The sequence below is a fragment of the Amblyomma americanum genome, chromosome 8 (assembly GCF_052857255.1).
Source record: "Amblyomma americanum isolate KBUSLIRL-KWMA chromosome 8, ASM5285725v1, whole genome shotgun sequence".
NCBI lineage: Eukaryota > Metazoa > Arthropoda > Arachnida > Ixodida > Ixodidae > Amblyomma > Amblyomma americanum.
The window spans coordinates 47,785,327-47,806,628 of NC_135504.1; the positions used below are offsets into that span (position 1 = coordinate 47,785,327).

The 21,302-nt window shown below is 44.6% G+C and overlaps 1 protein-coding gene and 1 pseudogene across 2 annotated transcripts; one reads left to right on the plus strand and one right to left on the minus strand.

Moving 5' to 3' along the window:
* Nucleotides 1–424: 424 nt before the first annotated feature.
* On the plus strand, nucleotides 425–20,713 carry LOC144100304 (uncharacterized). Of its 2 annotated transcripts, XM_077633286.1 has the most exons (9): nucleotides 425–562; nucleotides 1,321–1,432; nucleotides 3,725–3,872; nucleotides 3,929–4,065; nucleotides 4,122–4,258; nucleotides 4,315–4,450; nucleotides 5,594–5,776; nucleotides 7,813–7,982; nucleotides 17,018–17,145. In XM_077633286.1, exons 5-8 carry the CDS (start codon nucleotides 4,240–4,242, stop codon nucleotides 7,979–7,981), a joined length of 507 nt encoding a protein of 168 aa, XP_077489412.1. In that variant the 5' UTR covers nucleotides 425–562; nucleotides 1,321–1,432; nucleotides 3,725–3,872; nucleotides 3,929–4,065; nucleotides 4,122–4,239; the 3' UTR covers nucleotide 7,982; nucleotides 17,018–17,145. The 2 variants fall into 2 exon arrangements, with proteins under 2 accessions (XP_077489412.1, XP_077489413.1); XM_077633287.1 differs by lacking the exons at nucleotides 5,594–5,776; nucleotides 7,813–7,982 and adding an exon at nucleotides 20,582–20,713 and having other exon boundaries at nucleotides 17,018–17,159.
* LOC144101495 (uncharacterized) lies at nucleotides 10,661–13,703 on the minus strand (annotated as a pseudogene).
* Nucleotides 20,714–21,302: the final 589 nt, after the last annotated feature.

Sequence of the window (21,302 nt, forward strand, 5' to 3'; positions counted from 1 at the left end):
AGATTTAACAACAACAGTATAACAAACTATTTTGACGCCACCCGGTCAGTGTCAATCTTCTACCTGGCCGGGTCTGTCGAGCGCACTAGCATCTCCCATTCCTGCCAATTAAGTGAACATCTTCGGGCTCCGTAGTGGAGCACCAGCAGGGTATCAAAAAAAGCCGGTGTGCTCTTGTTCAATCCGTCAGTAGCTATAGCATTTAGACAAAGGCAAAGCGCAAAAGCACCCATGCGGTGTGCGATGCGACTGTCTATTAGAAACCCTGCTTACTCGGAGCCCTACACTACGGCGTCCCACATAGCCCGAGGTACTTCGGGGCTCTAAACCTCCTATACCTTACCATACTCCTCTTATTTTATTACCATGGAAGTGCGCTGAAACTGGGCCACTTTCTTGTTATTTCGTCCCGATTGGCAGCTCGAACAGTTGGACAGCCCGTCGTCGAGGCAGTGGGCGCCTCTTGTGTCTGGAGCATTATCATCACGGAGGTGAAGGCGACGGCCGCTTTTCGCCCAGCAGCCCCTGCTCTCCCAGCCCTGAGGCAGCAGAGCGACTCAAGGTGAGGACGACTGCCTAGGGCTTTGCACACATATCAGATGCAAACTTGACTCCATCGTCCATTGTCTGAAGGGCAAAGGTAAAGAACTGAATCATATGCAGAACTAAGCATATGGATAATTTAGTATTAACTTAAAATCGAATGCATAAAACTGAAAATCAAGTTGACGCGACTCGTCAAACAGGAGTTGCGTGTAATGCGCTACTCAGTTTGGCATTTCACTCACTGAAATAGGCGTGCATGGTTGTGCCTGAAATAGAGACGGTGCGAAACTTACAAGCTTTTTCAAACTGTGAAACTGAAACTGCACAATCGGAGCAACACATCTTAGTGAGATGTTGGTGTTACTTAATTTTTCCATTTTCTGCGAGGAAGTGATGAAGCTGACTTAATCAGCTCCGCATAGTTCTCTGAAAGATAAACCATTGTTTCATTCAGGATAATATGAACCAAGCGAAGGATCATAATTCGTCCTAGTTACAGGATGATCCAACAGGACAAACCTTTAAAAGATTGCGGCATGACGCAACAGGTAACTGCGTTTCGGCTGTTGTCTCCTTTGCTACTACTAAGGTGTGTGTGTGTGTGTGTGAATGATGTACCTGTGTAACGAAGAAAGAACCGGGGGGGGGGGGGGGCATACGCAACACGTTTTTGAAAGATGAGGAAAATTATTTGATCGTGTCGGCGATGATGGCATTTGTTTCTAGTTGCTATTCGACAGCGAAGTGGTTTCTAACAGTTGTTTTCCTTTGTAGCTGGGAGGCCCGGTGGCTCAAGGGACCGTCGGCATGCTCACCGAACAATGAAGCCGCCACCACTGTCTGGAAGGCTGTCGTCATGTGGGTGGACGGCTCTGGCGTCAGTCGTGTGAGTGTCATAAGTTCAGCGTGTCGCTTTCGGTATCCTTTTTCTACTCATGAGCTTGTTTTCGTAGCATTTCGCCGGAATTTGGTGATATAGTTATTATTCATTGCACAATTGATAGTCACCTAACAAGAAAATTATATTGACTGTTATCACAATAAGTAATAGAGATACAATACAATAATTACAATTCGAAATAAAATGCGGGTAATGACATCCAAGTCAAAATCAATAACAAGAAATCGGCTTGGAGAGGGCATGTAATTCAAAGGGAATATAACCGTTGCTTCTTAAAGAGTGACGGAGTGGATTTCAAGAGCAGGCAAGCGTAAGAGGGAGCGGAAAAAATTTAGGTGGGTGGATGAGGTTAAGTTTGGGTGGATACGGTTGTCTCTGCTGGCATAAGGCAGGGTTAATTAGAGACATGTGAGAGGTCTTCACTCTGCAGTAGTCATAGGCTGATGGTGACAATATAAATTCATAAATATGTCTACAAATTAATTGATATGATATGAGCATGACTTGCAGTTTGTTTTCTATACAGAATTTTATTATTTTATGGTATATTCGTTAGTGGGCCAACACTGTTCCTTTCAAGCCACTACAGAATAACAGTTTGAAGCAGGCAGGGAGAAAAGATGATGGCTCATATTTGTTTTCCACTGCTGCCACGGTTTACCCAATGACGTATGTCTGAATGTTGCCTCTAGAACCTGCCACTATTCTCAGTGTGCCTCCTCGGGGCAGGCCTGCTGCTTGCTTCAGTCACTTTATTCGTCCTGAACTGTGAGCGCGGCCGTCCCGCTCTGCAGTGCTGATTTTGTGGATGCCAAAATTGTAGGTGACAGCGAAAACATTGTAGCCTTTTAAAATACCACAATCATTAGGCATGCGTGCTTTCAATTCTAGACGTGAAATGTGATGATGGTCACCAGAAATAGAGGATTGAAATGGAAGATATTGCGAATAAAGGAATGAAAAAGATAAATGCTTATGGTAGAAAAAATTGGCCGAGTTTCCCCATTTTTAAATCCTGCTTACGTGACCTTGAGATGAACATTTCATAAGCGTATCAAAACTTTAGTGGCGGTCTTCTAGAGGGAGTGATCGGCACCCGTGTGCACTAAGTGTGTGCAAGATATGCCCACTGCGTGTCTACAGTGGGCCCGTCATTCCCTGTAGCATCGTCTCCGCTGAAGCAGATAGTAATAGTGCAAAAACAATTATTTCAATAAAAAAGGATGTGTGCGCCCTTCTTTGAAGCACTTTCTTTTGATATATCAATGCCGTTTTGTTGCGGCACTTTTGATATATCAACTTTGTGGACACTTCCGTAATACCGAGCTAGGTGAGTCTTGATGATAATTTTGCAGTAAAATTCATTAGTTGATCTGCCCTATACAAAGACAGAAGCAACACGGCAGAACGCCATATGCTAGTGCGATGCATGGCTTTATCATTTTTGTGGATTTTTTAGTGTATGCAGCTCCTAAGAACGTCAAAAATATTGTGCCAGAATGTAGTCCAAATTTTCTGCCCAGGTGTTAGCTAATTTTTGTTCTTGCACAAGCATTTCTAACTGATCCAAAAGATATGTGGCAGTATTTTGCACTTCCGAAATTATGTATGTCTCGGTATCTTCCGAGAGCGTGTGCATTTTGACATTTCACATTGTGCCCAGTGCAGCAGCCACTCCAACGTCTATCTCCTTCTTGCCTAAGATGGTGGTCTCATTAATGCCCTCTCCAATGCCTGGATGATACCTTTCTTTGTATGAACCAAGCAAAAAGGGCTAAATAGATATAAATTCAGTACACTTGGAACGAAGTCACATCTCCTAAATGTTGCAATGTAGACCTGCTCGCTTTGCATCAGAACGAATCCACACAAAATTTTGATTTCTTGGCAGCCTTTGCATGCCACACACAGTGCACAATCTCCTCTGGAATTTCTTGGTCTACTCGTACCCCGCAGCGCTCAACATGAGAGCCCTTCTAACAGAAAAAAGCTCTCTAATGCAATCATCTTATGCACGTTTGTTCTTACCTACAACACTAGTTATGATAACGACATGATTCAGAATATAAGACAATGTATATAATTTTGCGCCATATGAAGGTAAAACGATATCTTATGATTGCACTTGTATGAGGTTATTGCATCACAATGCATTTTTGTATAGAGCACGGGCTTCCATGCACTCACAGCCGTAAGATACTTTCATACTCCAAGAACTTTTCTGTGGGCATCTTTGAGACTGTGATACTAACAATAATGAGGGACGAAACCTGTTAGCCTCGACACAGGCTGCAGCGAAAGCCAGGGGCCATTACCGAGATACACCATAGCTGCGTCTGACACCTGAAGTGCTGCCATCTCGTGGGTGCCACGGAACGCGAAGGACGCTTTCTCGCCATCTCGGCAATGAACCAAGTGGAAGCAGGTGAGGAGGACCTTGAAATGTTTGCTCAGTTTCAAGCTCACTGCCCTCGTTTACAGGCTGCAGCGAAAGCCAGTGGCCATTACCGAGGTACACCACAGCTGCGTCTGACACCTGAAGTGCTGCCATCTCGTGGGTGCCACGGAACGTGAAGGACGCTTTCTCGCCATCTCGGCAATGAACCAAGTGGAAGCAGGTGAGGAGGACCTTGAAATGTTTGCTCAGTTTCAAGCTCACTGCCCTCGTTTACAGGCTGCAGCGAAAGCCAGTGGCCATTACCGAGGTACACCACAGCTGCGTCTGACACCTGAAGTGCTGCCATCTCGTGGGTGCCACGGAACGTGAAGGACGCTTTCTCGCCATCTTGGCAATGAACCAAGTGGAAGCAGGTGAGGAGGACCTTGAAATGTTTGCTCAGTTTCAAGCTCACTGCCCTCGTTTACAGGCTGCAGCGAAAGCCAGTGGCCATTACCGAGGTACACCACAGCCCGTCTGACACCTGAAGTGCTGCCATCTCGTGGGTGCCACGGAACGCGAAGGACGCTTTCTCGCCATCTCGGCAATGAACCAAGTGGAAGCAGGTGAGGAGGACCTTGAAATGTTTGCTCAGTTTCAAGCCCACTGCCCTCGTGTGACAAACAGTGACGTGCTCAAAATGTCGAGCTCAATAAGATTTCATAGCTCTTACGGAAATATAGGGTGTGGCTTGATAAAAAGTGTGTTTTTAGAAATAATAAGCACTCCCATTATTTTCTGTTCTCGAGGGAATTGGAATTTGTACTGCTGCTGCCCACCTAAGAGGCGAGTCACCGCATCGCAAACTGAACGCTGTTTGTAAAACATTAGGAAGCGCTCAAAATTATCAAACTGCACGATATAACTCGTACGTCCATTTTTGGTGTGTTGGATTGGTGTGCTGACGTCTGGAGGCACTTCTCGTCTTTGTTCTTTTCACCACAAGGCCCCAAGTAGCTGCGGCACAGTATATGAGGAGAAAATGCTGCCTTTATAGCCTCCTCTTGCCGCAGGATAAGCAACTTCTGTTAATGGCGGCTGTTTTTGAAGGAGATGCTAAAGTTGTCAATTGGAATCATGTGTGTAAACTTCGTTCTTTGTGCGCGCTGCTGCCCACATATGCGTGCAAACAAAACTCAATGCACATTCAAATCAAGTATCCTTTTTACGTAAATGAGTCCCCGTAGAAAGGCGCAAAATAATTCTACAAGCTGGCCTTCGTTCAAAAGAGCTCAAATAATCGCTGCACAGCTGCTTTGCTCACTAATCTTTAGCCACTCCATCAAAATGTATATATTTAAATCTATCGTATTAAGTTTCCTGTGTATATTTTACTTTCTGCTGCATATTTTTCATGCAAATTAGATGACACTGTTTGATTTTATCAACGTGGAGGCTTTACCAACAGTTTCATCACCATCCCAACTTGTATAATAAAATATTTATGTTTAAACGCAAACCAAAGGCTGACAAAAGCCGACGTTACCGTACTGCTGATTGAACGATAGGCTTAAAACGCAAGATGTAACGTGCCCTCAATCACAACTGATGAACCTACGGAGAAGGCACTGAAACATCAAGTTCGTTTTCCTTTGGTTGGCGTTCATTTCTAAGTTAAATTCCTTTCCCAACCAGACAGATCTCTGCCGGACATTTTCTTTTGAACCTTTAATAAATAATGTTGTAATACTGATTCTACTTTCGTTCAGGGTCTTCAGAGGGTATTCACATTCCATAGACTGCCGCTTGTCCCCAAGAAGATGTCTACCGCAGCCACATGGTCTTCAATGCCAGCAGTGTTCTCTGGTCCTCGTGACCACCCTCAAAGGCGCCCAGTCAACGAGTGGAGGCGCTGTTGACCATTTCTACCTGCCAAGCTCATCGGCAGCCCGGTATGAATGGCGCTATGAAAATCAGCGATCCTTCGGTTACGCAACACAAGACAATAGTTGCAGTATGCAGCGGAGATTATCTCAAAATTTCGTGCACAGAGACTAATAAGACTTTATTATCTCTGAGTCATTCCTGGGCGCATTTTCGTGCTGTGCGTCTTTTTCTAGACTTAGCCAGCTTTCAATTCATACATTTTTTCTTTAAGCAGGCTTCGGACACCTTTCTCGTCAAGGAAATCTGTGCGCACGTTTTGAAAATTTTCTTGAGATATTTAGATGCAGTGTACGAAAACTGCAACAAAGCGTGATTGTGTGTCAACTTGGGAAATTATCACACCCAAAACAAAACATAATCCATACTATGTAGAAATGTAATTGAATGACACTGTTCAATGTATTACATTCTGTTGCGGCTGAAGGCTGAATATGTTGCAAAGAGCAATCATTCTAAAGGAACGAATCATTTTTTCTGGCACGGCACATGTTTTCTGACCTTTAAAACACTTCTGGTAACTTATTTTCTTACGGAAAGCTTGGAAAATAGTTGAAATGGCGACAGTGACAACATGAAATTTGAAACAATGTTTCAAAAACTCATACTTCAGAACGATTTTCTGTATTTCGTGTTTCAGGAAAAATAAAACAGCTTCATTTCAGATCATTATTTGTGAAAGTGTAAAGTCTTTTATTAACACACAAAAATTAATAATCACCCACAATAGGTTTCCAACAATTATTTTGCAGACAACTTTGAAAAATTTCAGATGAATACCACAGCATGAAAAATTTTTTTCGCGCTAAACAAGCTAAGATATTGTTTGATAAAGCAAGGCATAAAATTCATTATTTTTTTTTAATTTCAGATATGCTTGAGTGTGAAATAGGATTCAGTTCACATGAAATGAGCTTATTTACCCTTTGCTGCCTAACACGTAGTTTCTTTTCACACTGTTATTCTCGATTTGTGCATGGTGTTTCAGTGAACCCTTAAATGAATTTTTAGGGCAAAGATATAGCTCTTGCGGCATTGTATTACCAGTGTTGGAAGTCTCCAGTGAAACGATCAGTCCTCTTTAGTACTAACCTTGTTAACAAATTTTTAATAAGTAATTTTTTATTTAGAAACGCCTGGAGCCTAGTTGCATTTAGACTATTATAGCCGGTAGTTAGTAACAGCTATTGCAATATTTGAATTTCGAAAATGCAATTTCGCTTTGCGCTGTGGCTCGGTAAATTTGGCTTTTTCAACTAGATGCATGCACTTGAGGGGTTGCTTTGCATGCATGCTTTCAAAAGCTCATGTATTTTCGCACGGTGTAGCCATATTTTGTCAAGCCACAGTGGTGAGGGTATTCGCATTTTCGAAATATTAAAAACCGATCTAACTATTACTAATGGCCGGATAGAAATTCTGTTTTGCAACCAGTTGCCCATATAGGGTTGTTAAAAGTTAGTCGTCAGGAATTAGTTCGCAAGATTACTACCTAAAATAATTCACAGCCTTTCCGAAGTGCGCCAACAGTTGTCATGCTATGCCGAAAAATAGTATGTATTACTATGCCCTTTCGTCTGTTTAAACTAGGCCTTCTACCTTGATCATGATTAAAGAATGCAGCGCAAAAAGACAGGGAAAAACGAAGAAGTGCAAAGGCCTGGCGCTGACAACTTCAATCGGCACAATTTTCTCTTTGAGATGGAAGGAGAGGATCCTGGCCTTGCAAGGTGAAATCGCAATTAGATTCGCGCAGGTTATGGCGGCGTCTTGCTTGCTCATGGTTTAACCTTGCAAAGCCTGGAATTCAACTTGCAAGGCCAGGATCCTCTCGTTCCATCTCAAAAAGAAAATTGTGGCGTTTGTAGTCACCGACAGTCCTGTGCACTTCTTCGTTTGTCTTTGTACTTTTGCTCTGCATTCTTTAACCATGATCACTGACCAACAAGCCCAAACAGCCACTTTACTTCTACCTTAAGCCCTTGTCTTGCTACATGCGCTCTTCTGTGGCGTACTTGTCAACGTCACTCATCTCCTTGTCCAGGCCAGACTCAATGTTCTGCTTGGAAGCCAAAGCTGGACTCCATCGCCATCCCTCTGGCACCTTGCAGCGGCAGCGTACCTCCAGCTTCCCGCTGGTGCTTCGAATCAGCGGAACAGGCTCCCTCCAGAAGAGGCGCCTGCTACAAACTAAAAGCGGTTGGGGCGTATAAGGTGAGAAGAGACGACTTTAGAGTTCAGTATGCTGCTTGCTGAAGCGAATTCTCACTACGACTACTAAAACCGCCAGGATGACGCCGATGAGAATGTTGGTGTGAGTTGGATGCGCGACAAGGATATATTCACGTGAGTTCCTTGCGCGACAAGTAATTGTAGATGCGTATCTCTCTATGCGGCAGAGAGAGCATTTCAGGACACGTCAAGAGGAGGTCATCAAGAGCTCTGTAATTTTCCCCACGTGCCGTTAACTCGCCAGGTGATGAGGGCCGAAAGCTGGGTTTCACACAAAGCTCATTCCTCTGTCATCCTGTGTTATTCTTGTGAACCATTCACTTTCACTCGTTGTACTGAGGGCACTACGTCATTTATCCACCAGAGACCTGCAGTCTACATTACGGTGCAGATACTTGCCTGTATATTTCTTGCTGCCTGCGTCGCAAGTCACGTCCAAAGCTTATCAGTTCGAGATATTTTCAGAGTATACTGTAATATTACCAAGGTCGTTGTTCAAGCAGGTGTTGTGTCGAGAGCCATCTCGCAAGTGCTTAAGGGTGGTTATGGGTGCTGCGCGCGTTTACATGTGCGTGAAATCTGCCTAAGTTTCGAACGTGCACACTTTTACTGCCGTCTCTTTGTGAGCTTCAAATGAGGAAGAAACAATAGAATTTTGATAATTTTAATAGGCTTTTTACAACCTAAGCTACATGTAGGTTGCTTATGTGCACTTCCATCGCATAACAAAGGGGTGTTTTGAAGCGAAAGCATCACTACGCTACCTGGTAATGATTTCGCGGTGCTAGTGGTTTTGTACTTGAAATGAGCCAGATGTCAAACCCTTTATGGCGTGGTTCGGGTGTCCACAGATATATGTAACACAGTTGCTGCGCCATTTCCTTTCTGCAAAACCAAAATTAGAAAAAAAATTTGAATTTTCTTCAAAAGCAAAGTAAAGGCACATTACTGGCCCCCTGCGATGGTGGACACCGTCGCGCTTCAAGCTGCGTGGCGGTAGTGACATGTGCGCTGAGTGCGTTGCCGTTCACAACATTCTGGCAGAAATGCACCGCTGAAACTATAGCCTTTGGGGGGTCTTTGTGTTTATTTATTTATTTATTTATTTTATTTATTTATTTATTTATTTATTTATTTATTTATTTATTTATTTATTCAAGTTACTTACAGGCTCCTTTACATTGGAGCACTGTGTGAGTGGGGCAGTATATAGAAGTTAGAGAACAGCGCAAAAAAAAAACACAAAATAAGGACAGAAAATAAGGACAGAAGAAAAACTTTATACAATAGTTAGCAAGAGGCACTCAGAAGAATACAAATAAAGTAATACAACACACAATAATTACGTGTTTCAAAATGTGGCAACATGGAAATGGAACACGATTTGACAGAGAGGCTAAAAAGTGCACAAGTTAGTTCACTCTAAGCAGCAATAAAACATTTTTCGCAAGAATACACAGAACTGAGACAACTAGGCGAAGATTGCGGTTATTTTATCACGAAATGTAGCAGGATTTCTGGTATTAGTAGCATCGTCAGGAAGGCTGTTCCAATAGTTTATGGCACGTGGGAGAGCAGACATGTTGTATGCTTTTGTATGACCAAAAATACGCGTAAAGCTGCTATGATTATGGAGGCGATGAGATGGGCGACATGGCCGTGACAAAGGTAATGTGTGACTGTGAAGACTGAAAATCATTTTATGAAATAAGCAAAGAAGGGCTACGGTACGACAAGATTCTAAAGACTCAAGTGATAGTGATAACTTGATCTTAGTGACGCTGGAATGCCGGTTATAATCACGAGTGATGAAGCGTGCAGCACGGTTCTGTATAGATTCGAGATTACGTGTTAGATACGCTTGGTGAGGTGACCAGATGGGTGATGCAAATTCTAGTTGTGGGCGGACAAACGTCTGGTAGGCTAGTTTTCGAGTGTCAGATGGTGCACCATGAAGATTACGCTTTATGTATCCAAGGGTTCGTGAAGCCTTAGCTGTAATTTTATTAATGTGTGTCGACCAGGAAAGGTTTCGATTTAGGTGAATGCCGAGATATTTATATGAGGACGCTGTTGTCACATGATTACTGCTGAGCGAGTAGGTGAAAGAAGAGTTTGAAAGTTTACGGCTGAAAGTCATTAATTTACACTTATCAGTGTTGACCGGCATTAGCCACATGGAACACCATTGGCATTAGCGATGAGAACGCTCTGGACTCAGACAAATCGGAGGAAGGGAAGGTGTGGTGTAGCGGTCCTTGCAGGACGATGAGCGCAACCATCCAGCGGACAGGAAGGAACTTAGCCTGACTCCGTTGCCGGGCACGATAACAACCTTTATTTCATGCAAGCAGCATATCTATATAGAAAGCACTCATGTGACAAGTGACGTCAGGGACAGGCAACGTTTCAGACATCAGAGCGAAAGTGCCCAATAACGCTGAAACAGGACACACGGCATAGGTGCTATCAGCTCACCTCCCCTTGTTCTGAAAAGCTACGCCGGCATTTGCAACGAAACTTAGCACTGCAGCCAACAAAAGATGCACGCTTTTATTGGAAGCAACCAATGCTCAAAACAAAGTAACAGTCAGTTACTGAACCCGTATCGGTCTGGCTGTTGTACATGACGGCCAAATCGCGTTCTATATCCGGGAGGGTTAGTTCGCGGCAAAGGGAGTACTAGATGGATCAGCAGGTGCCTTGTCAGTAGATGGGTTAGTTTCCTGTTCCATTTCTACTGGACTATCATATGCCTGCGGAAACTCATAGCTACCTCCTCCTTCCACGCAGTCAATCTGCTGGGAAACAAAGCAAACCAAGAATTTCCAGTTTCATTCTAAAACTACACCAGCTGAAGTTCTAACTACATACGACCTCTGACGCTGTGCAAGACACAAGACTCGCGCTTTCACATTGCAGTCTGTCACCCATACTTCCACGCCTTGTTCGAGGATTGGCAGCGAAAGAGCCCTATGACGACTATTGAAGTACCTACGCTGCCGCTGTCGAATGGTTGCAACGCCATCTCTAAACTTCTTCATGCTCACCCTTCGGGGTAGAAGGCTCTTGGGAGGAACAGGAACTGTTGTGCGTGGCCACCTCTCCATCAGAAGCTCTGCAGAGATTTTTCCAAGTGGCCCTAGGGTGTCCCTGTACGCTAACAGCAAAATATTGGCGTTCTTAGCTTTTATAATCAGCCATTATTTTGTTAGGAGCATCCTTTCTACTTCCCTATTTGGCTGGGGGTATCTGGGGTTCGTTGTCACAGTGCGAAAACCATAGTAGCGAGCAAACGACTGAAATTCCTGGGATACAAATTCTGTTCCATTATCCGACATGACAATTTCTGGTATGCGATGTCTTGCAAAGAGACTTTTGAGGTGCATAATGACAGTGGCACTTTTGTCGAAGATAGCAAGGCTATCTCTGGGTATCTAGAAAAAATAATCTACGACCACTAAATACAACTTTCCCTCAATATGGGAGAGTTCAACACCTAGCTTTTGCCAAGGATGCTGTGGAGTGGTTGTCGGAATCATTGGTTCCCACTTTTGTTCCCTGTGCTCCGCGCACACTGTGCAATCAGTCACCAAAGCTCTCAGCTGGCAACTCAACCCAGGCCACCATACGGACAATCTGGCTAGAGCTCTACATTTTTCACTTCCTTGGTGACTCTCGTGCAAGCACATCAAGACCTCTGCGTGTAATTTTTGTGGGATCACCAGCCGCACACCTTTGACTAGTACACCTTCAGTGACTGTCAGAGTTGATCTTTCCTGCCAGTAGCAACGCAAGACCATCGACAGCAATGAGAACTTTGGCCAGCCTTCCCGGCTGAATTTTACGAGAGCTTGACAGATTTCATCAACTCCTTGTTCAGCTTTCACTCGTTCAAAAAGGCTAGCCTCGATGGCATTTATCAAACAGCCAGAAACGAATTTCGCGATTTCGCCAACATTCAGCGCATGAGCAGCAATTTATTTTCCCCGAATCGAGGCTCTAGACATTACATTTGCAGTAACGAGGCTCTTACCCGGGACATGCACAACCGCAAAGCTGAACCGCATGAGCCTCATGTGAAAGCGCTGAATACGAGGTGGCAAAGCAACTAAAGGTATATTCCCAGCAACGTTACAAGTGGTTTGTGGTCGGTTTCAAACAAAATTTCAAGACCATTGATGTACCCTTCGAATCGTTCTGCTGCCCAAGTCATTCCTAATGCTTCCGTCTCAATCTGAGATTATCTGGTTTCGGCAGGCATCAACGAGCGTGACACAAATGCAAGACGACTTTTTTCATTGTTTGGTTGAACTTGCATCAGTATGGCCCCCAAACCGAATGATGAATTGCAGAACGTATCGAGTTCGGCTTTAGTATATTTATATATTCTCCTTTTATCGCTCCTAGACAACTGAAAAGCTGCGGGTTTGAAGCTTCGACGGCTGTTGCACTACTGACCGAGTCTGTGAACGTAACTTCCAGAGCCTCAAGCGCTGGGAGACCTAAAAAGTACGGAGCGTATTGGTGACACCACGTACACGATTTGCTGGACAGCGTTTTGTTTTCACTGAATAGTGGTATGAAACTTTATCAAAACATTCAGTGTCTCTTTTGATGGGCCTGTTAGGATTAGGTCGCATTTATCTAGCCTGGTAGGCAAACCAGGAAACGTTGAGGGCTCAATGGAGTCTTCGGCACCGGAGTCTACTTTAACGAACACCGGTGTGCCGTTAACGACGAACTTTACATACCGAGAATATAGTACTCCCCATTAACCAGGCTAGCAAAGTACGCACCCTTGTTCATATGGAGAGATGAAAGTTGTACCTTCTTTCCATCACGGGCAGGATTTTTCCGACATACAGCTGCAAAGTGTCCGGAACTACCGCAATAGTTGCATTTCGCTGCTTTTGCTGGGCACGAGGTTCTGGGGCGCGCTCCTTGACCGCAGATGGGGCATGACCCGGAGGTGCCTGGTCGGTAGGACTGTGCTCTGCAGTGCCTACCTTGTATTCCCGGTGAACTGGTCTTTGACTAGCTGCCCGAGTGCTGTCCTGAAGAATTCTTTCCGGGCAGCCCTTGCTTGCTGACCGCGTCGAGGTTGCTGGTCGCCGCTGTCAAGGGTTCGTCTCCGGTTTCTTGCATTTGCTGCCGCTGTCGTTTGGAGGTCTCCTTTAAGTCCGCTTTTGCCACAGCGATGACGAGAGTCAAATTCGCATTCATTTGAAGCGACTCGGAGAGATTAGCATCCCTGAGGCCGACCATGAACTTGTCGCGAATCATGCGCTCTATTTCCTTGTAGTCGCACCGGTCCGCCAGCGTGTGCAACACGGTAACGATTTGGATGACTGTCTCTCCAGGTTCTTGATAGCGGCGGTGAAAGCGTGCGCTCAAATAAACAAGGTTCCTTGCGGCGACGAAGTGATTGTCGAACTTCTCTCTGACGACTTCGTATTGCTTCTGTTCTTCTTTGTGTAATGCAAAAGTCGAGAAGATTCCTCTTGCTTGCCTGCCCATCGTATAAAGTAGAGTCCGGACCTGCACTTCTTCACTCCGCTCATTTAGGCCCGAGGCGAAGCGGTAGTCATCAAAGAGTTGGATCCAAGAAGCTCATACGGACGTCCATTTGAAGTCAAATCTTGGCGGCGCTGGAACCGCGAACATGCCGTGAAAGGGCTTGACTGCCTTGTCTTCTGACATGGCGCCAGCTGACAAAGTTAAGGCAATGCCCCTCGAATGCTAGAGTATCCCACTTCTGACACCACGTGGTGTTGCAGCCGTTGCCGGACACCGAGCGCAGCCGGGCAGCGGGCAGGAAGGAACTGAGCCTGACTCCGATGCCGGGCACGATAACAACAACCACCTTTATTTCATGCAAGCAGCATGTCTATATATAAATCACTCATGTGAGAAGGGACGTCAAAGACAAATAATGTTTCAGACATCAGGGCGAAACCGCCCAACAACGCAGAAACATGACACGCAGCATAGGCGCTATCAGCACAGAAGGCGCACAACTGGCTCCCCAGTTGGGACAGTGAACGCCCCTATCGCAATACGAGGAATGTGGCGGTGGAGAGAGAGAGATGTGGGCTGCATCTATTAGCGCTGACAACGGTGCAGCAGACACGCGCCAGTGCAGCAAAAAGCCGCAGCGTTCATTGGTATGGCCAACCTCTCACGATCAAACATTTTACCGCCACCTGGCTGGGTGGGCGCATTGCCTCTCCAGTGTGCGGAACAAACTGAACATTAGAGGCCAAGCCACGTCTATTTCCACGATACAGCACAAATTTCACTCTCTAACCAGGTTCAGTAGCAGTTGAACCGCATCTAATTTTAACATTCCGCTTCCACCGAAATGCGGTGGCTGCGGCATGAAATCGATACAGGTACCTTCCCAGTAAAAAAAGAAAACACATTTGAACCAACTGGAATGTCCAGTTTGTACCACTTGGACATTCTGATTGGATCCAGATGTGTTTAGCCAGCCAACCAATTCGAACCAACTAAATACAAATGTCGAACGAATTGGACCCATTAGGCCAGGCAGTTATTGCACCCAAAAATATAGAAAAAAATATAACTCACAATAAAGTTTCGCAAAATGCACATTGTTACAAATATTTCTGCAACTTAACATATTATTGATGTGCTAAAAGAAAACTGATTTGTGAGGTCTAGAAGGAGACACTACGCTAAGGTGAATCTACATTTTCTCTACGGAATTGAAATTAATGTGCTTTCATAGACATCAAAGCCAACAGACATGCGGCCGCCATGGTGGCTGAGCGGTTACGGCGCTCGGCTGCTGGCCCAAGAGACGCGGGTTCGATCCCGGCCGCGGCGGTCGAATTTTGATGGAGGCGAAATTCTAGAGGCCCGTGTACTGTACGATGTCAGTGCATGTTAACCCCAGGTGGTCGAAATTTCCGGAGACCTTCACTACTGCGTCCCTCATAGCCTGAGTCGCTTTGGGACGTTAGACCCCCATAAACCAAAAACCAAACCAACAGACATGCATACATCACACACATGGAAGGCCACAGATTCATACACTAGAAGCATATATTAACTCAATGTCGCTGCCCTTCCTATGTCGCTGCCCTTCCTATCTTGAGAATGTGAAGATCCAGTCGTTAAATCCAAATAACATCCAAACACCACATATGCGAGTATCTTCCTAACAACCATGAGGCAGGAGTGGCGTCCAGATATTGATGAACGAGAATGTGCATGCACAACAGCGAATCAACTGAAAGCAGATCTGACGTCTTACATGGAACGTGCTGGTGTTCTGGTTGAATGAAATTTGCTGTTGACAACTTTTTGCTTGGGAAGAGAAGTACGCAAAGAGAGTGATAGAGCCTGTCTTTGCTCCAGTCAGTAGGGCGAACTGAACCGGTATCTTGGTTAGTGAGAAGGGAATTCGCCGCGTTGTTTTCCTGCAGTATTCCTGCACCACACATAGAAGGAAATCTAGGAGCAGAGCTATAAAGTATTTTAGTCTCGTGCTTAGAATCTTCCGTGTACATATAGAGTGGAAGGTAATTATACCATTTTCACATCAACTACAACAACGGTGCTTGTGTTCCCCAGGTGCTGGATAGATAGGACTCATTTGTTTTGGGGCAGTTTTCTAGTCGCTGCATCGATGCATGTGATAAGATGGACAAGGCATTGGACTGACAAGTGCCCTACTATAAAAGAAAATGCACTACGTTCCTGAACGATGCGGCGGTTTCCGCTTTATTGCCTACATCAGTGAGCGTGCAATACTGATCGTTCATGCGAATATTCTCACGGGCTGCCTTTAATTGCTTGACAGGCACTGCTATTTCTAGATGATCAATATAGATGTTTTGTGCTTTTTCTCTTTATTGACAGCCGGCATGTCGCTTTTTGGCATTTGGGGCATAAAAGGCCCCTGAAAAGGGTTTTTGATGTTGACTTATAATACGCTTGCATAGTCTAAAGTATTGGCCACCGAGTGGTCATGCCGTGTACAAGACCTAAAAAGCAAGCCGATCAGTTATAATATGTTCTTAAATATTCGCGCTTCATACACACAGGAGCAACCAGCCGTGCCGGGCATTCGCTCGAACCTGGGGGCAACACGTCTTGCAGTGCTCGTTGCGCCAGTATCGCAGAACTATAATTGTTTTGCCGCATGAACACTCTGTCAACATGCAGCTGCCATTGCCGCAACTAGAAGCTCCTTTCCCCTCCCCCTCCGGAAGCTGGCGGAGGGGCCGAGTAGGTGGAGCTAGAGGGGGAGCGCTGACATTTCATATTCATTGTTCAAAAGTGACGAGAAGAGAGAGGGAGCGGCGGAAACTATCGAATCTGTGATATATATATATAACGTACACACACACACACACACACACACACACACACACACACACACACACACACACACACACACACACACACACACACACACACACACACACACACACACATATATATATATATATATATATATATATATATATATATATATATATATATATATATATATATATATATATATATATATATATATATATATACATAACGTACACACGACGGCGGTATATTTATCTATATAAAATGAGCACGGTATAATAGAACCTATTTTGATACCGCCTGCTCAGTGGTAATCTCCTACCCTGCCGTGTCCGTCGAACGCCAGTAGGATCTCCCATTCTTCCCAAGTGGACATGAGCATCAGGCCTCGGAGTGGAGCGTCGGCAAGGCATTCAAATAAAGCCGGAGTGCTCTTGTGGAATCCGGCCGTAGCTATATCATTTAGACGAAGGCAAAGCGCAAAAGTGCCCATGCAATGTGCGATGTCGCTGAGCCTTATAAACCCCATTTACTCTGAACATTCTGCTATGTCATCCTTTATAGCATAAGATGTTTCGGAATGTTAAACCACCAATACCTTACCATAACCCTGTTTTTTAATACTGTGGAAGTGCACTGAAACTTGGCCACTAACGTTCTCGTTGTTTCGTCCTGATTGGCAGCTCGAACCCTTGGACAGCCCGTCGTCGAGGCAGTGGGCACCTCTTGTGTCTGGAGCGTTATCATCACGCAGGTGACGGCGATGGCTGGTTTCCGCCCAGCAGCCCCTACTCCCCCGGGCCTGCGTCACCAGAGCGTCTCAAGGTGAGGACGACTGCCCATGGCTTTGCCCACGTGGGACACGCAAACATGACTCCATCGTCCATTGTCTGAAGGGCACAGCTAAAGAACTGAAGAGTATGCAGAACTAATCATGTGGATAATTTATTAGTAACTTAAAATCCAATCCATAAAACTCGAAATAAAGTTCACTTCCCTCGTCAAGTTGGAATGGCGTGTACCGCGCAACTCAGTTTGGCATTTCACTCACTTAAATAACGCTGCATATTTTTATCTATTTCAAAATTCTGCAAACCAGCATTGGCCCATGCAGGAGGGGCATTACAAAACACAAATCACTACACCACGTGAAAAACACTGCATGTGACACACAGCAAGAATGAAACTTAAAAGATGAACACAGCAAAGACAAAATGGAAATATATGCTGAAAAATCGAACATAGGAGAGTCTCTGCCATTTTTAGTTGCACAAAAATACAGTGCCGCCTGAAACACAGACAGTGTGAAACTTACAAGCTTTTTGTAACACCTTAACTGAAACTGCACATATGGCACAAAACATCTTAGTGAGGTGTTGGTGTTACATAGTGCGTTTTCTTTTTCCATTTTCTCTGAGAAAGTGTTGAAGCTTGCTTTATCAGCTCCGCCTACTTCTCTGCAGGAAAAACTCTTGTTTCATTCTGTATAATATCAACCAAGCGAGGGATCGTAAATTGCTATATTTACAGGACGATGCAACAGGAATAACCTTTAAAAGCTTGGGGCATGACGCGATAGGTTACTGCGTTTCAGATGTTTTCTTCTTTTCTACTAATAAGCTGTATGTGTGAATGATGCGTCTGTGGAATGAAGAAAAGTGGCACACAAACGAAGAAGGAACCGCTTGGGGCGTACGCAACGAGTTTTATAAAAACGAGGAAGATAATTGATCATGTAGGCAACGATAACATTTCTTTATAGTTGCTATTCGACAGCGAAGTGGTTCCTAAAAGTTGTAGCTGGGAGGCGCAGTGGCTGAAACGGCCTTCGGTGAACTCACCGAACAAATGAAGCCGCCGCCATCGTCTGGGAGGCTCTCGTTGCGCGGGTGGATGGCTGGAACGTCAGTCAAATGAGTGTCATGAGTTCGGGGCTTCGCTTTTGGCATCCTTTTTCTAGACATGAGCTTGTTCTGGTAGCATTTCGCCGGAAGTACGCTCAAATAGTTATTTTCGATCGCACAGTTGATAGTCGCCCAAGAGTAAAAACTATATTGATTGTTATCACAATTAGTTATAGAGATATAATTACATTAGGTACAATAATTACAATCGGCAAGAAACATGGGAAATGACATCCTAGTTGAAATCAAGAAGAAACCGGCTTGGAGAGGCCATGTAATTCAAAGGAAAGATAACCAGTTATATTTAAGGTTGACGCAGTGGATTTCAATAGAGGACAAGCGTAGCAGGGAGCTGGAAAAAATTAAGTGAGCGGATCAGATTAATTAAGAAGTTTGCGGGGACACGGTTGCCACTGCTGGCGAAGGACAGGGTTATTTAGAGATACATGATAGAGGTCTTTACCCTCAGTGGTCACAGTCAGGTTGATGATGATGGTGAAATGAAGCCATAAATATAAGTCTACAAATTTATTGATACAAGTGCATATTATGCAGTTTCTTTCCAATACAGAATTTATTAATTCGAGATATAATCGGTAGTGCGCTGAGACTGTTTGCTTTAAGCCGCTATAGAATAAAACAGTTCAAGATCGAAAAGGAAGCGAGAAATGATGCTGGTTCGTATCTGTTTTCCTCTGCTGCCACGGTTTACCCAGTGATGTGTGTCTGGATGTTGCCTTTAGAAGTTGCCTCTATTCTCAGTGTGCCTCCCGGGGCAGGCCTGGTGGTGGCTTCAGTAACTGTATTCGTCCTGAACTGCGAGCGCGACCATCACGCTCTGCAGTGCTGATTGTGTGGACGCGGAAATTGTAGGTGACAGCAAAAACACTGCAGCATTTTATTATACCACAGTCATCTGGACTTGAGTACCTTCAATTCTAGACGTGAAATACGACGCTCCTCTCCAGAAAGGCAGGATTGCAATGAGAGATATAATTTCTGATAATAGAAAATTGAAAAAGGTGAATGCTTATGCTGGAAAAAAGTATTGCCTGCTTACGTCACCTCGAGATGAAAATTTCATTGGCACATAACTCTTTCGGCGGTTTTCTATAGGAAGTGATCGCCACGCGTCTCCACGAAGTGTGTGCAATATATGCCCACTGCGTGGCTGCAGTGGGCATGATATTCTCTGTAGCGTCGTCTCCACTGAAGCAGAATGAGTAACAGTGCAAAAGTAATTATTGCAATAAAAAAAGAGATGTGTAAGCCCTTGTTTGCAGCACACACTTTTGATATACCAACGCCGTTTTTTGCTGCACTTTCTTCTGATATATAAACTTTGTGCACACTTTTTTAATACCAGTGCAGTGAGCCTTGAAGATGATTACAGTAAAATACATTGGCATGTCTGTCTAATACAAAGACAGAATCAACACGGCAGAGCTCCATATGCCAGTGCGCTGCATGGCGTTGTCTATCCAGAGGATTTTTTTTTATGTAATCAGCTCCTAAGAAGGTCAAACATATTGTGCCGGAGTGTATTCCGAAATTGCTGCTCAGGTATTCGCTAATTTTTATTATTGCCCAAGTATGCCTCACTGGTACAGTATATTAATGGCAGTATTTTGCACGTTTGAAATTAAGCATGCTTCCGCAGCTTTCCAGAGCTGCGTTTGTGTTCATATTGGCGTTACACATTGTACCCATTCCAGACGCCAGGTCAGCGTGTATCTCCTCCGCGCCTAAAATGGTGGAGCCATTAATGCCCTCTCCAATGCCTACACGATACCTGTCTTGGTATGAACCAAGCACAAAGGGTTAAACTTAGTACCCTTGGAAAGAAATAACATTGCCTCCTAAATGTCTTTTCGAATGTAGAGCTACTTCCTTTGCGTCTGGAGTAAACCCCGCCAAAGCTTGAGTTATTGGCATTTTTTACATGCAGCACACAGTGAACAATCTCTTCTGGAATTTTGTGGTCTACTCGTACACCGCAACGCTCAACGTGAGAGCCCTTCTAATGAAAAAACCTCTTTAATGCAATCATCTCATGCACGTTTAGTCGTACCTACATCGCTAATTATGATAACTACATGATTCAGAATGTATGACAGTATAGGTATTTGTGCTCCATATCAAGGTGTATTGATATTTTATGATTGCGCATGCATGCGGTTATTGCATCATATTGATTTGTTTTATAGAGCACGCGTATCCATTAAGTGACAAACTTAAAATGCTCTCTTGGCTTTCTCATAATCCAAAAAACTTTTCTGTGGGCATCTTTGAGGCCGTGATACTAGCCTTAATGCGGGACGAAACCTGTTACCCTCGACACAGGCTGCAGCCAGAGCCCGTGGAGATTGCCGAGGCACACGACAGGTGCGTCAGACGCTCGAAGTGCTGCTGTCACGTGGGTGCCATGGAAGCCGAGGGCCGCCTTCCTCACCACCTCGGCGATGAACCAAGTGGAAGCAGGTGAGGAGGACTGCAAAATGTTTGCCCAGTTTCAAGCTCACTTCCCCCGCATGGCCAGCTTAAGTACGCTGGTTTTGCTGGTTGCAACAAAGGCTCCCGCTTAAAGTGAAGAATCTCTCCGCGTTAACTAACGCTCTGATGTGCACATTATAAGGCCGATAAAATCAGAAAGCCCAGCGTAAAAGCTACTTGGTTTCGGCAGCTTCTAGAAATTGCTATATAAGGATACTGGCGTCCATGAGGTTACTGGCGTCACCCTTGTATCATATCTTATTGCGAGTTTCCCACGTTCTTTTGCTGCCCTGTGAGCGCGAATGTATGAAGCACCTGCCTCGAGCACTAGTCATTTGTTGGGCTCAACCTTGTTCTGAAAGAAAGTCATTTTATGTCAACACACGGCTGTCATCAAATTCCTGCCAATGACTAAAAGATAGTTTTCCGTCTACTATATCACCAATCGTAGCTGTGGCGCATAGCGTGAGCTGTTGACGCAGGGCGCAGCCAGTCTGTATTTGATCTTAATCTGAAACTGATGCACAAATCAGGTGCTTTTGTTCTCACGTTTGCTAAGTCTGCCTGCTTT

Excerpts from the sequence above, each read along its gene's own strand:
- LOC144100304 (XM_077633286.1), top strand. Across the intron at positions 4,451-5,593 it reads AATGAACCAAGTGGAAGCAG|GGTCTTCAGAGGGTATTCAC; the intron begins GTGAGGAGGACC and ends ACTTTCGTTCAG. Across the intron at positions 5,777-7,812 it reads CCAAGCTCATCGGCAGCCCG|GCCAGACTCAATGTTCTGCT; the intron begins GTATGAATGGCG and ends CTCCTTGTCCAG.